This window comes from Pinus tabuliformis, chromosome 2_1, assembly GCF_031772625.1.
Source record: "Pinus tabuliformis cultivar Carrire ecotype Pingquan chromosome 2_1, CPIR1, whole genome shotgun sequence".
NCBI classification, from domain to species: Eukaryota; Viridiplantae; Streptophyta; class Pinopsida; order Pinales; family Pinaceae; genus Pinus; species Pinus tabuliformis.
In genome coordinates this window covers 223,517,561-223,531,652 of record NC_142299.1, presented here as the reverse complement: position 1 = coordinate 223,531,652, position 14,092 = coordinate 223,517,561, and the positions used below count along the sequence as shown (strand labels likewise).

The 14,092-nt window shown below is 39.2% G+C and overlaps 1 protein-coding gene across 1 annotated transcript in view; it reads right to left on the bottom strand.

Moving 5' to 3' along the window:
- LOC149199545 (COP9 signalosome complex subunit 2-like) overlaps positions 1–12,242 on the bottom strand; it is a 208,056-nt gene extending 195,814 nt beyond the window's left edge. The window contains exons 1-2 of the mRNA XM_089399404.1: positions 12,092–12,242; positions 11,851–11,943 (exon numbers count right to left, since the gene is read on the bottom strand). Coding sequence (XP_089255530.1) covers positions 11,851–11,943; positions 12,092–12,101 — 103 coding nt within the window. The 5' untranslated portion in view covers positions 12,102–12,242. The remainder of the gene's footprint in view (positions 1–11,850; positions 11,944–12,091) is intronic.
- Positions 12,243–14,092: the final 1,850 nt, after the last annotated feature.

Sequence of the window (14,092 nt, the reverse complement as noted above, 5' to 3'; positions counted from 1 at the left end):
GATGATGCTACTGAAAAACAAGATGAACCTTTGACGGATGAGCCTATGCCCAATGTCAATGGTCCAATGGATCCTAGTGATCCCTCTACCTCAAGGAAAAGACCAATGTGGCTCAAAGATACTCTTGAAGATGCTGAAAGGCATATTGCTCCAAGAGGGACATTCCGCAAAAGTAAGAAGTCGAACGAGTATCAAGGGTACTTGGCTACCATGAGTATTATTGTTCAAGTTGAACCATGCACATTCAAAGAAGTCATAAAGCACCATGTATGGAAAGATGCAATGAATGAGGAATATGGATAGATCATGAAGAATGATGTTTAGGACGTGGTGCCTAGACCTAAGGATAAGTCTGTGGTCACCTCTAAATGGATTTACAAAATTAAACATGGAGTTGATGAGAGTGCTGAAAAATATAAGGCCAGGTTCGTAGCTCGTGGCTTCTCTCAAAAGGAAGGAGTGGACTATAACGAAATATTTGCACTAGTTGCCCAATATACCACTATCTGATCTATTATTGCTCTCGTTGCTAATCAAGGATGAAGCCTACATCAAATGGACATCAAAATTGTTTTCTTGCATGGCTCACTTAAGGAGGAAGTTTACTTGGAACAACCTCAGGGGTTGAGTACAAGATAGAAGGACACATTTCTACTGGCTGAAGAGAGCCCTCTATGGGTTGAAGCAAGCCCCTAGGGCTTGGTATGAAAGAATTGATAGCTATCTTATGAAGTTGGGGTTTACTAGAAGCTATGTTGATCCAAACCTATACTTCAAGGTTGAAAAGGACATGACTCTTATTTTGGTCCTTTATGTTGATGATCTATTTCTAACAAGTGCAGACCCTCTTATTTATCAATGAAAGAGGGAGTCGACTTCCGAGTTTGAGATGAAGGACCTAAGATCGATGCATTACTTCCTAGGCCTGGAGGTCTAGCAAAAGCCAGGCAAGATTTTCCTTTCTCAAGGAAAATATATTGTGAAATTGTTAGAGAGATGTGGGATGGTGGAATGCAAGTCTGTGTCTACTCCAATGGAACGCAACTTCAAAAAGCTATGTGGAAGTGTTGTTGGGTCTGAATTGGCAAACTCTTCTTAGTATAGACAACTTGTGGGGACCTGATGTTCTTGGTAAACTCTCGTCCGGACTCCAAACATATGCTTTGTTGTAAATACTGAGTCAATTTATCATTGAGCCTCATCACATCTATTGGATTGCTGCTAAGAATCTCTTGAGATATCTTCGTGGCACAATCGACTATGGGCTAAGATACACTGCTGGGAATTTGAGGCTACATGGATATTCTGATGCTAATTGGCTGGCAATGTCGTAGATAGAAAGAGCACGTTAGGATATTGCTTCTCATTGGGGTCTGCTTCAATTTCATGGATGAGCAGGAAGCAGAAATCAATTGCTTTAAGCACCGTCAAGGCCGAATATTGTTAAAATTTGGGTACTAGAGGACAAGTGGTTCCCTAAGGATTTGATCTTTAGCCTAGGGAAAAGTATCCAAATTTATTTTTTACTTTTCTCCTAAAGTGACTTTGTAAGTGGTAAAGTCAATTTAATTTAAAAGTGACTTTATAAGTGGTAAAGTTACATTCTAATTTAAAAGTGACTTTATAAGTGGTAAAGTTACATTCTACTTTAAAGGTGACTTTATTAAAGTGAATGAAGAATTAAAAAGTGAAAAAGTGACTATGGAAATAAAAGGCTAAGTGGGTCTTTATTTAAGTGGGTGACTTAAAAAATGGAAAGTGAGAATTAAATGCACATTTATTCTCATCCCTAGATCTAAATGAATCTCATCCATTAGATCTTAGGGTAACCCAAAAGGTCATTTAGAGAATAAAAGGAGAAGAGGAGGAAAAGATCAATTCATTCTTTCATGAGCATTTGAGAGAAAGAGAAGAGAGAGCAAGGAGAAAATTTCTTAGCAGTGAGGAAGTGAAGGAGAGAAGCAAGAAGATATTTCAGCAAATTTAGGCAGCAGCATTTATTGGCACGCATCCCAAAGAAAAACCATACAGCAGGAGAAAGACACAGAAATCAAGGAAGAGGGACAGCAAGTTCTGGGCACATTTTTCGAGGCTGGTCGTACAGCATTTAATGTTGTTTTATTGCTGTAAAAATTTATGTTTTCGCTGTTTGCTGATTGGCACAATTTTCGAGGTGGAGTTCAAGCACAGAAATTGAGATAAGTTGTAATTTGTGGTTGCTAGAATTTTTATTGTGTATTTCAGTTTCTCTATAAAATTATTTTCAGAAATAAAGAAGAGCTCTCAAACTAGTTTTCCCCAAGAGTTGTAGGGGGTTTTTCCAATGTCACATTGACCAAAAATCACTGTGTTATTTTGTGTGTGGCTGTCATAATTTTTCTGTGTTTTATTTATGCAATTTCAGCAGTTGTGAAATCTCTAAAATTTGTGTTTTTAGAAAAAATATTATCATTTCCAGATTTTAGAATTTTTATTATGCTTGGATTTAGAACTAAATGCATGGAGTGATAAGGAAAACTGATAACTTGAGTGGGGGTTGAAATTTCTTCATGGTATCAGAGCTTGGTTGGCTGAAAAGAGCAGTTTGGGACAACAAAGTGAAAATTACAACAAGCTGATTTTTACACAGAAAACAGAAACCTTTACCACAGATTTGAAAATTTCAATTTGGTAGGACAGTGAAACATGTCTTTGGGTTTGAGAGTTGAAGACAGGTTGGATGGGCAGAACAAATACAAAGCATGGAAGGATAGAATCCAGAGCATCTTTGAGGAAGCAGAAGTCTAGGGCATTATGGTAAATACCGCACAGAACCCAGTAGCAGCACCTGCTGACCCTGTACAGTTGGCAGAGTTTAACAAAAAGAATGCTAAGACAAAAAGATTGATTCTGGAAGGAATCAAAAACCATGTCATTCCTCATGTGAGAGGAAAGACTTATGCACATGAGATGTGGGCACCCTTGACCAGTCTTTACCAAAGTTCAAATGAAAATAGAAAAATGGTCCTAAAGGAGAAACAGAAGGCCATCAAAATGGCTAAGACTGACAGTGCTACAACATACCGCACAAAGATCACTTCAATGAGAGATGAGTTGGCAGCCGTAGGTGAAATCATTGCACCCACTGAGTTTGTGAGAATTGCTTTGAATGGTCTTCCCAAGACTTGGGAGAATTTTTTGGAAGGCATTGTTGCACGGGAAAACCTTCCCGATTGGGAGAGGTTGTGGGATGATTGCATTCAAAATGAGATCAGAAAGAACCATCTTGGGGCAGCCAAACAGGTGGAGGAGGATGACAATGTGGCATTGTTAGCAAGAGGCAAGAATGGCAGAGCAAAGAAGCAAGCTTCCAACAGTGGAGGCAAAAATCAAAGGTAAAGGCAAGCAGCAGAACAAGGAGAAGGACTATTCCAAAGTCAAATGTTGGAATTGTCGAAAGTTGGGACACTATATTGTTGTGTGTCCGGAGAAGAAGAACAAGAAAGGGAAAGACAAACCCATGGCAGCTTCTACAGAGATAGAGAGCTTCTCAGAGAGATTTGATCGAGAGTTTGGGTTCATAACTTATGAGGCCACTAGTGCAGGATCACCTGCCATACAGGTTCAGAGGGAGTGTGCATTCCCCGCTACTAGTAGAGCATCTTCTAGCATTTGGTATGTTGGCAGTGGCGCTTCCCGCCACATGACAGGAGTCAGAGAGTATTTCTTAGAGCTTTCAAAGGGTGATACTGACATGGAGGTAGTACTTGGTGATGACAACATTGTTAGAGCAGTCGATGTGGGGACATTGACATTTGATAGGGGACCCAAACCTCCCTTGAAAGTGTCAAATGTTCTATATGTGCCTGGAATGAAGAAGAACCTGATATCCGTCTCAGCACTTGAGGATAGAGGGTATGATGTGTTGTGCAGGAGAGGGTAGGTGCTTATATATCCTAGGGGAACTCCAGCTTCTTCAGCTAGAGAGAATGGTTTGCGCCATGCCAAGGTGTACAAATTCTCATTTCAGCCCCTGATGGCATTGAGTAGCAGCACCCGAGACAGGACCGACAGCAGATCTAGCAGTTCAGAGTTGTGTGAGATTTGGCACCGCAGGATGGGGCACATGTATCATGGGGCCTTGAGTACATTGCGGGAGATCACCACTGGTGTGCCAGATTTCAGTTCTGATCACCTTGATGTATGCAGAGGATGTGCTATGGGGAAGTTTGCTAGATCCCCTTTTCCCAGCAGTGACAGCAGAGTGACCGGGATCCTTGACTTGATACATACCGATGTGAGTGGTCGGATGTCTCATGTATCATTGAGTGGCTATGAGTACTATGTTTTATTCATTGATGACCACTCTAGGAAGACCTGGATTTATTTCTTGAAGACCAAGAGTGAGGACTTCAAGCGGTTTCAAGAGTTCAAAGCTCTTGTGGAGACCCAAACAAGTAGGAAGATCAAGGTCCTCAGGTCGGACAATGGAGGGGAGTATATCCTTGGTGAGTTTGTTGATTTTTGTGTTGAGGCAGGCATTAGGAGGGAGTTCACAGTTTCTTACTATCCCCAGCAGAATGGGGTTGCAGAGAGGAACAGATCCATTGCAGGGCCTGCCAAAGCCATGCTTCATGATCAGGGATTACCTTTATTTTTGTGGGCAGAGGCCTGCAACACTGTTGTGTACTTGCAGAACAGGAGTCCACATCGTGCCTTGGGGAATGTGACTCCGGAGGAGGCTTTTTCTGGGAAGAAGCCTGATGTTGGGCACTTTCTTATCTTTGGGTGCCTTACATATTCCTATGTCCCCAAGGAGAATAGGACCAAGCTAGAGCCCACTGCAAACAAGGGCATCTTTGTGGGTTATAACGAGACCTCGAAAGCTTATCGGATTTATATTCCTACGTAGAGGAAAGTGGTTGTCAGGCGGGATGTGAAGTCTGAGGAGGAGAGAGCTTTCATGAGGTTACGGGAGTTAGAGTATCTAGAGTCACCCGACCCTTAGGAGCAGCTGAGTCAGTCACAGGGATCCAGTGGTCAGGAATCATGAGGTACGTTGATTACAGTGTCAAGTCCATCAGTGAGCAGTCGCTCTCAGAGTCAGGTGGGTGGTTCTTCGAGCAACATGCAGGGCAGTCCGCAAAGCAATTCACAGGGTAGTCCACTAATGGACAGTTCGCACGGTACTTCAGCATCTACAGGCACAAGTTCATGCATGAGGCCAGTTGACAGGCCTTCAGGAGTTCAAGCTTATGATGATGATGAGGATTCTTTCACTCTGATAGGAGAAGTATGCTCAGGGAAGAGGAAGCCCAAGTGGCTTCAAGATACCTTGCACGAGGTCACATCAGTTGCTGGGCCAAAGAGACAGATTAGAGAGAGTAAACCACCTGAGCGGTTCTGTAGTTACATAGCATTGGTAACAAGCATTGTTGACTCCGAGCCTTCTAGTTATGAGGAGGCAGCTAGCCAGCAAGTCTGGAGAGAGGCCATGATGGAGGAGTATTCTTCTATTATGAAAAAAGATGTTTGGGAGGTAGTGTTGAGGCCTGAAGGTAAATCAGTTGTTACTTCTAGATGGCTCTACAAGATAAAGCATGTTGCAGATGGCAACATCAAGAAGTTCAAGGCTCGATTTGTGGTGAGAGGTTTCTCACAGGTAGAGGGAGTTGACTATGAGGAGACCTTTGCTCCCGTAGCTTGGTATACATCTATTCGCTCCATTATATCGATTGCAATAGAGATGGGTTGGAAGATCCACCAGATGGATGTGAAAACCACATTTCTCAATGGCTTCATTCAGGAGGAGGTTTATATTGAGCAGCCACAGGGCTTGAGGTGCATGAGAAGGAGTACTATGTATGCAGATTGAAAAAGGCACTCTATGGCCTGAAGCAAGCTCCTAGAGCATGGTACTCAAGGATTAATACATACTTGCAGCAGTTGGGTTTCACAAAGAGTGAGGTTGATCCGAACCTATACTTCATTGTGGTGGGTGAGGAGCCTCTCATTCTGGTGTTGTATGTTGATGACTTGATCATCACTGGTGCAGAGAGACTCATTGAGGGTTGCAAGAGAGATCTTGCTTTAGAGTTTGAGATGAAGGATATCGGCTTGATGCATTATTTTCTGGGATTGGAGGTGTGGCAGGAGGAGGGGCATTTCTTCCTGGGACAAGGGAAGTACATTGTGGATATTCTTAGCAGATTTCACATGGAGGACTGCAAACCTATGTCTACACCTATGATCATTAACTGGAAGAAGCTTCACGTTTCTGATTCCGAGTTGGTGGATCCTACTCTATACAGACATTTGATTGGTTGTTTGATGTATTTGGTCAACACTCAACCAGATATATGTTTTGCAGTTAACACTATGAGTTAGTTCATGTGTGAGCCCAGGAGAGTGCACTGGGTGGCTACAAAACACATTCTTCATTACTTGCAGGGGACAGTGGATTTTGGTCTGGATTATAGACAGGGTGATGGAGTGAGACTGGAAGTGTACACGGATTCAGATTGGGCAGGTTGTGCTTCAGATAGGAAGAGTACTTTCGAGTGTTGTCTTGGGTTGGGTTCGGCAATTGTGTCGTGGATCAACTGGAAACAACAGTCAGTTGCATTGAGTTCAGCTAAGGCAGAGTATATCGCTGCTAGTTTGGCTAGTTGTGAGGCCATATGGCTTCGCAAGATGTTGTTTGGTCTATTTGGTCAGGCATTGAGACCTTCAGTAATTTACAGGTCAAAGCATATTGAGATCAAGTATCACTTCATTAGAGACTATGTCCAAAAGGGAGTTGTCAAGCTTGAGTACATTTCTACAAATGAGCAGGTAGCGAACATTTTCACCAAAGCCTTACCACGGCGCAAGCATGTATACTTCAGAGACAAGATGGGAGTGGTGAGGAACACTTTCCTCGGTAAGAGGGAGTGTTAAAATTTGGGTACCAGAGGACAAGTGGTTCCCTAAGGCTTTGATCTTTAGCCTAGGGAAAAGTGTCCAAATTTATTTTTTACTTTTCTCCTAAAATGACTTTGTAAGTGGTAAAGCCAATTTAATTTAAAAGTGACTTTATAAGTGGTAAAGTTACATTCTAATTTAAAAGTGACTTTATAAGTGGTAAAGTTACATTCTACTTTAAAGGTGACTTTATTAAAGTGAATGAAGAATTAGAAAGTGAAAAAGTGACTATGGAAATAAAAGGTTAAATGGGTCTTTATTTAAGTGGGTGAGTTAAAAAATAGAAAGTGAGAATTAAATGCACATTTATTCTCATCCCTAGATCTAAATGAATCTCAGCCATTAGATCTTAGGGTAACCCAAAAGGTCATTTAGAGAATAAAAGGAGAAGAGAAGAGGAAAAGATCAATTCATTCTTTCATGAGCATTTGACAAAAAGAGAAGAGAAAGCAAAGAGAAAATTTATGAGCAATTAGGAAGTGAAGGAGAGCAGCAAGAAGATATTTCACCAAATCTAGGCAGCAACATTTATTGGCACACATCCCAAGGAAAAACTGTACAACAAGAGAAAGGCAAAGAAATCGAGGAAGAGGGACAACAAGTTCTAGGCACATTTTTCGAGACTGGCTGTATAGCATTTAATGTTGTTTTATTGTTGTAAAAAAAATTGTTTTGGTTGTTTGTTGATTGGCACGATTTTCAAGGTGGAGTTCAAGCACGGAAATCAAAATAAGTTGTAATTTGTGGTTGTTGAAATTTTTATTGTGTATTTCAGTTTCTTTGTAAAATCATTTTCAGAAATAAAGAAGAGCTCTCAAATTGGTTTTCCCCAAGAGTTGTAGGGGGTTATTCCAGGGTCACATTGACCAAAAATCACTGTGTTATTTTGTGTGGGGCTGTCATAATTTTGCTGTGTTTTATTTCCGCAATTTCAGCAGTTGTGAAATCTCTAAAATTTGTGTTTTCAGAAAAATATTATCATTTCCAAATTTTAGAATTTTTATCAAGCTTGGATTTAAAACTGAATGCATGGAGTGATAAGGAAAATTGATAACCTGAGTGGGGGTTGAAATTTCTTCAAATATATTGTTGCTAGTATGGATTGTTGTGAAGTTGTCTGGTTGAGAAAGCTCTTCAATGAGCTATTTGAGCACGTGTTGGATACCACTGTGATCTATTACGACAACCAGAGTGGGATTCGCCTTTCAGAGAATCCTGTGTTCCACAACTGCTCCAAGCATATTAACATCAGGTACCACTTTATCCGAGATATGGTACAACGGGGAGCAATAAGGCTCCAACACATCAGGACTGATGAGCAGATTGTTGACATTCTCACAAAGCCCTTGGGGAAGGTCAAATTCTTAGCCTTCCGAGAGAGACTTGGAGTCGTGGAAGGACCCTCCCATGAGGGTCCTGCTTGAGTTAGACATTGAGCTCTGGGAGCTCCTGGGGGCCTAGAGTACTTCTTGGAGCTATGTGCGACCATAGGGTGAGTGGTTCACCTTCCCCTATAGGTACGTTGTGTACAAGGTGAGTGGTTCACCTTCCCCTGTGATACCCCATGGTGATATATGAGAGCATAGGGTGAGTGGTTCACCTTCCCCTATAGTTGATGATATATGCATAGGCTGAGTGGTTCACCTTCTCCTGCAGATGCCCCAGTATGCATGCTACCCATGTAGTCTGGGACTCATGGGAAGTACCTCTCATCTAGCCAGTGAGTTGGGAAAAGAGGATAGGGACCATAGCACTACAAATGGACGCATCGTGTATTATCGTACTACCTATGTCTAGGATGCCTGGTGTTCAACAACTTGATCTGGGATCAAATTCAATTAGGGTTCTACCCCTGGACTGACTTTTGTCAATGGAGAGAAGCAAGGTCTTCTGATTCACTCTCGATCGATTCTTCTTCATTATCTACATCAGTGTTCAGTAGAGTTGAGATGAGATGCAGAGATGGTATGGCATGATGATCAATGGTCAGATATTGGCAGGTGGAATTCCCCCTAGTTGAGAGGGAGTGTTAAAATTGGCAACTAGGGCCAAATTCCACTTTGGATAGCTCATTTGATGGAGATAATTATTGCATTGAATTCCTCTTTTCGAGAGGACCAAAATAAACCTAAAGAGCACTAAATTTGGACCAAGGGGAAATGTGTTTTTGAAGTGAAGCTCACACATGTGCAAATTGTCAAGGTCGACTACACCATCATGTAAGCTCATTAAGCCCAAGCGACATGTCTCTTGACCCTTAACGACTTGTATAAATAAGAGTGACCTCCAACCTCATTTGGCACCTCCAACCTCATTTGGCACCTCATCAACTCACTCATTCTTCTCTCTCCTCATCTGATTGGTTCGTACACCTCATTGAGCCGCTAATTTTCTCAAACATGTGATAGGAAAAACGACAAAAATTACAGGGCCAAAATTCTAAAAAAATTTACAGTTTGACCAGGTTTTGACCAACGTTGACTTTGACTTTTTGGGAACCTTTTGACTTCGATTTTCAGGGAGAATTTATGTCTCAGCAAGACACATTCATTGACATAGAAACCGAGATTTTTTGGGTTGTCTGACCTGCATTAACCACAGGCATGTTTGACTGCAGGTTTGACTGGGTTTGACCGCTCCAAAGAGGATCTTTTTTACTATTGTTTGACCAACTAAAGAGGCCGAGTTGGATGCACTTTGATCGTTGACTGGTTAGGGCACATACTGTTGTTGATTTGACTGTTGTTGACCAGGGACAGAATTGCAGATTTGACAGGGTTGTTTTGGACAGTAATTTGACAAGCCAATTTTGACTTTGACACTATTACTGTACTCTCTCTTTGTTGAAAATTTGATATAATAATAAGAAGAATTAATCAAAGGGTTTTCCCATCTTGGGGTTTTCCCCTGGAATTTGCCAAATACTGGTGTTCTCTTGTCTTGGCTTCTCTTCTGCATTTATTGTTTATGTTCTATCTACAGTTATTGTCAGTGTGATTAATGGTTAATGTGATTGCTATTGGAAATTGTCATTAGGTTATCCAAAGGACATTGAAGTAATTATTGCAAGCATAGAACATACCATTGTTATCTAAAATTAACATGTTGTGGCCTCTGAGATGTGGGGACAATCACACAAGCCCACATTGATTTGAAATTAGAATCAAGGTTGTTATTCAGAGCATCATAAAAAAAGGAGGTGATCATCCAGGTGGAGACTATTATTGGGGGTGGCCAAAGAGTATGGGAATGAAACCAGACGATGTGGTGATGTCAACGTCAACACTACCAGATTTAGTGATATTCTCCATGTTCTAGGAGTTGGCCCAAATCTTTAGTTACGACATCATACACACCAATAAAAAGATGGAATTTTTGTTAACTTGATGCACTGTGAAGGACATAAGCGATGGTTTTAAAGTGGTTGTTGCAGTATATTGTGATGAATCTAATCAGATGAATATAATTTAAAATAGGGAAGACTTTTCTTCCCTAGAACAAAAGGGGTTTATTATTATGGTAGGCAACATCGATGACATGAGCATGTTATGTCATCAACGTCCAAGTCATTGTGAATTTTTCCTTTGATGAATTTCCTACTCATGGTCCAATAAGACATTTTCCTATACTTCTTACATATGATTCGTCAAATGAGTCCCAACATATCTTAGTAGATCTATCTCCTTTACATAATAAGGTTCTCCTCCTATCATAATCGGACAAACAATTGGGGTTCCAACAACCATATTGATGATTTGTCCATCTCCAAACCCATGAAAGTTTCTTCTTCTATACAGTATGCTACTTCCAACACTCCTGCAATGGATGAGCACATTAGTGTTGATGATGAGGCAGACTAATTGAGTAATCCATGGCCCCTGCCCAAGTGAGCCATATCCACACTTGTAGATGTGGTTGATTTTCTTGCAAGCCCATCAAAGCACAATCACGAGCCTCCTCCACTACAAAATCTTATCTCCATGGTCAATAAGATGCTTGCCAAACTAAATCTAACTAAATCTTCCTCTAACTCTAACTATCTGGAGCACTCTTTGTGACCAATGGCCCTACTAGGTACCTCATGGAGTGATATGGTGCTTATTATGACATGTCATAACATCTCTATGTGGTGCGTGTTCAGCACCAAGTGGGGATGTAAATATTTGTGATGCAATGTCATCTCAAACATAGTTTCTTGCACACCTAGCCAGGTACCTCATGGAGGAATATGGTGCTTATTATGGGAGATGATATGTCATGACTTCTATATGTGGCCCTTGTTTAACATTCAGGGTGGATGTAAATATTTGTGATGTAATGTCTTCTCTCCATCATCGGCCCGTAACTTCTCTTGGGGAAAGCACTTCATATATCATGATCATTCGTTCATTCTTGTACAAGTGATTTTCGGCTAAAGGCACCATAAAGCATTGCACTCTCATTTTCCTAGGTTGATCTATCCTGTGCTAGGTTATTTCTCTCTCTAGCACACTTGTGCTAGGGTTTGTTTCTCTTTCAAGGGCTGCATCTCTCTTGGTTGTCTAGTGTTGTTTTTTTGGAGTCTGTCAAGTTATTGCTGTATACCTTTTTTTGCAATGCTGATTTCCCCGTAGTCTTTTGAATAGGTACTTCAAGAGAAACTTGCCTCAAATGTTAATCTACTTTTCAAAGAAAACCCAATTTCTGAAGCAAAGAACCACAAGAATTTCACAGGATGTAATACCCTAACAAACATCTGTGTTTTACATTGAACATGCATAATCGTGCTTGTGCTTCTAATAATGTCGAGTACTACTTGAATGATTCGGTCCAGCTAAAAAACAATTTACTAAAAATAAAAACTAAGTAAATTAGCATATTTTTTGTCAAATGTAAATTCATGCAGCTGCATAGGCAAGTAACCTATACCTTTAGAGTTGTAATACTGGTTTTCAATGGCAACATCTTCGTCGTCTTGTTCTTCATCGGAGTATTCGAATCCATAATCCATTTCATCTTCATCTGAAACAAAACCATAAAATGCAGATTGAATTTGGTGTTAGGAGTTAACTGAATTTTGGGTTTGAAGTGTTATCGAGTACAATTGAAGTTAGGGCTTAGAAGATAATTTTCGTCCAAGTTAAACCTAAAAAAGTAAAATCGGCTGTACCGGAACCCATCTGGATGTCTGCTAGAATTTGATGGCGAAGCAATTAGCTATGTCGAATTCCGCCCCTTCATCTGCAGCATTTGCTGTTGGCCGGAAGGACCGAGCCTCCGCTGTAATTTAAAGTTAACGCCGAAACGGGAGGATTTCATAACGAACAAAATTAAACCAAACCAAAAAGACAATGAACGTCGAATGTTTTTCACTGCCACGTCACTGCATTGAATTGTAAACGTCATGTGTGTTAACTGCCACGTCATTGCATTGAAGGAAATGAGCGGCAATGTGAAAATAAAATATAAAACAGATTGTGAAAGTTAAAGTGGGTGGTGATTAGTTTTATGGAGGTTTATATGGCTGGCCTCTATAGGCGCTCTAGTATAGCATAGAGTAAATGTATTTGTCTAGTGTAGAGTAGATGTGCATGTGTACACTCTAGTATAGAGTAGATGTGTATTTGTCTAGTGTAGAGTAGATGTGTATGTGTAATGTAAGTATGTAAATAATTCTAAATGTCAGTTTAATTAAAAAATAATAATAAGTTAAAAGCCATTGGGGATGAGTCAATTAATAATAAAATGTTAAAGTAATAAAAATAATAAAATTCAATTTGTTATGTTTTGATTTTACTATTAACTTGTGAATAGGTTTTGTTACATTACCATGAGTCAATACCATGGCTTATCAATAGGCTAAGCCCAAAAACCATAACTTATTTCACAACCAAAATGTTTTATTACAATATGACAAGATTCTTAACCATGGATATTCACTCCTACTTTACAGTGGATATTATTAACTTGTAACAATTTGGCTCTGCAGCCTAGTACATAATAGATGTGTAGGTGTAATGTAAGTATGTAAACAATTTTAAATGTTGGCTTAATTAAATAATAATAATAATAAGTCAAAAGTGATTGGAGATGAGTACAAACATCTAAATGTTGGCTCAATTAATAATAAAAAGGTAAAGTAATAAAAATAATAAAATTAAATTTGTTATATTTTGATTTTGTTATTAACTTGTGAATAGGTTTTGTTACAGTAATATGAGCTAATACCATGGCTTATCAATACGGTAAGCCCAAAAATCATAACTTATTTCACAACCAAAATGTTTTATAACAATATGACAAGATTCTTAACCATGGATATTCACCCCCACTTTACAATGGATATTATTAACTTGTAAAAAATTGGCTTTGTTACAATACCATGGACCAATACCATGGCTTATCAATACCACATGCCAAAAAACATAACTTATTTCACAATCAAAATATTTTATAACAATATGAAAATATTCTTAACTATGGATATTCATCCCCACTTTACCATGGATATTATTAACTTGTAAATAGATTTTGTTACAATACCATGGCTTAACAATACCACAAGCCCAAAAAACATAACTTATTTCACAATCAAAATATTTTATAACAATATGACAAGATTCATAATCATGGATATTCACCCCCACTTTGTCATTGATATTATGAACTTGTGAATAGACTTTGTTACAATAGCATGGTCTAATACCATGGTTTATCAATACCACCGCCCAAAAAATCATAACTTATTTCACATTCAAACTATTTTATAACAATATGTCAATATTCTTAACAATCAATATTCACCCCCACTTTACCATGGATATTATTAACGTGTAAATAGGCTTTGTTACAATACCATGGCTTATCAATACCACATGCCCAAAAACTAAAACTTATTTCACAAAAAAAAAAAAATAATAATAATAATAATAATAATAATTTAATTTTATAACATTTTTTTATAGAATTTAGGCTTCTGTGATCCATATCAAGTTTTTGAAACATATTTATTTTTTAGTTATTTATTTAAATTAAAAGTAAATATTTTTCCCCTAATTTTTGGTCAAGTCAAAAGTAGTCATTGGAGTGACGTGATCTATCTCTCTATTTAACATCTGATTCTTGATCTTGTCCTCACAGCCTCGAGAAATGAATTTTGATGTGGTTATCA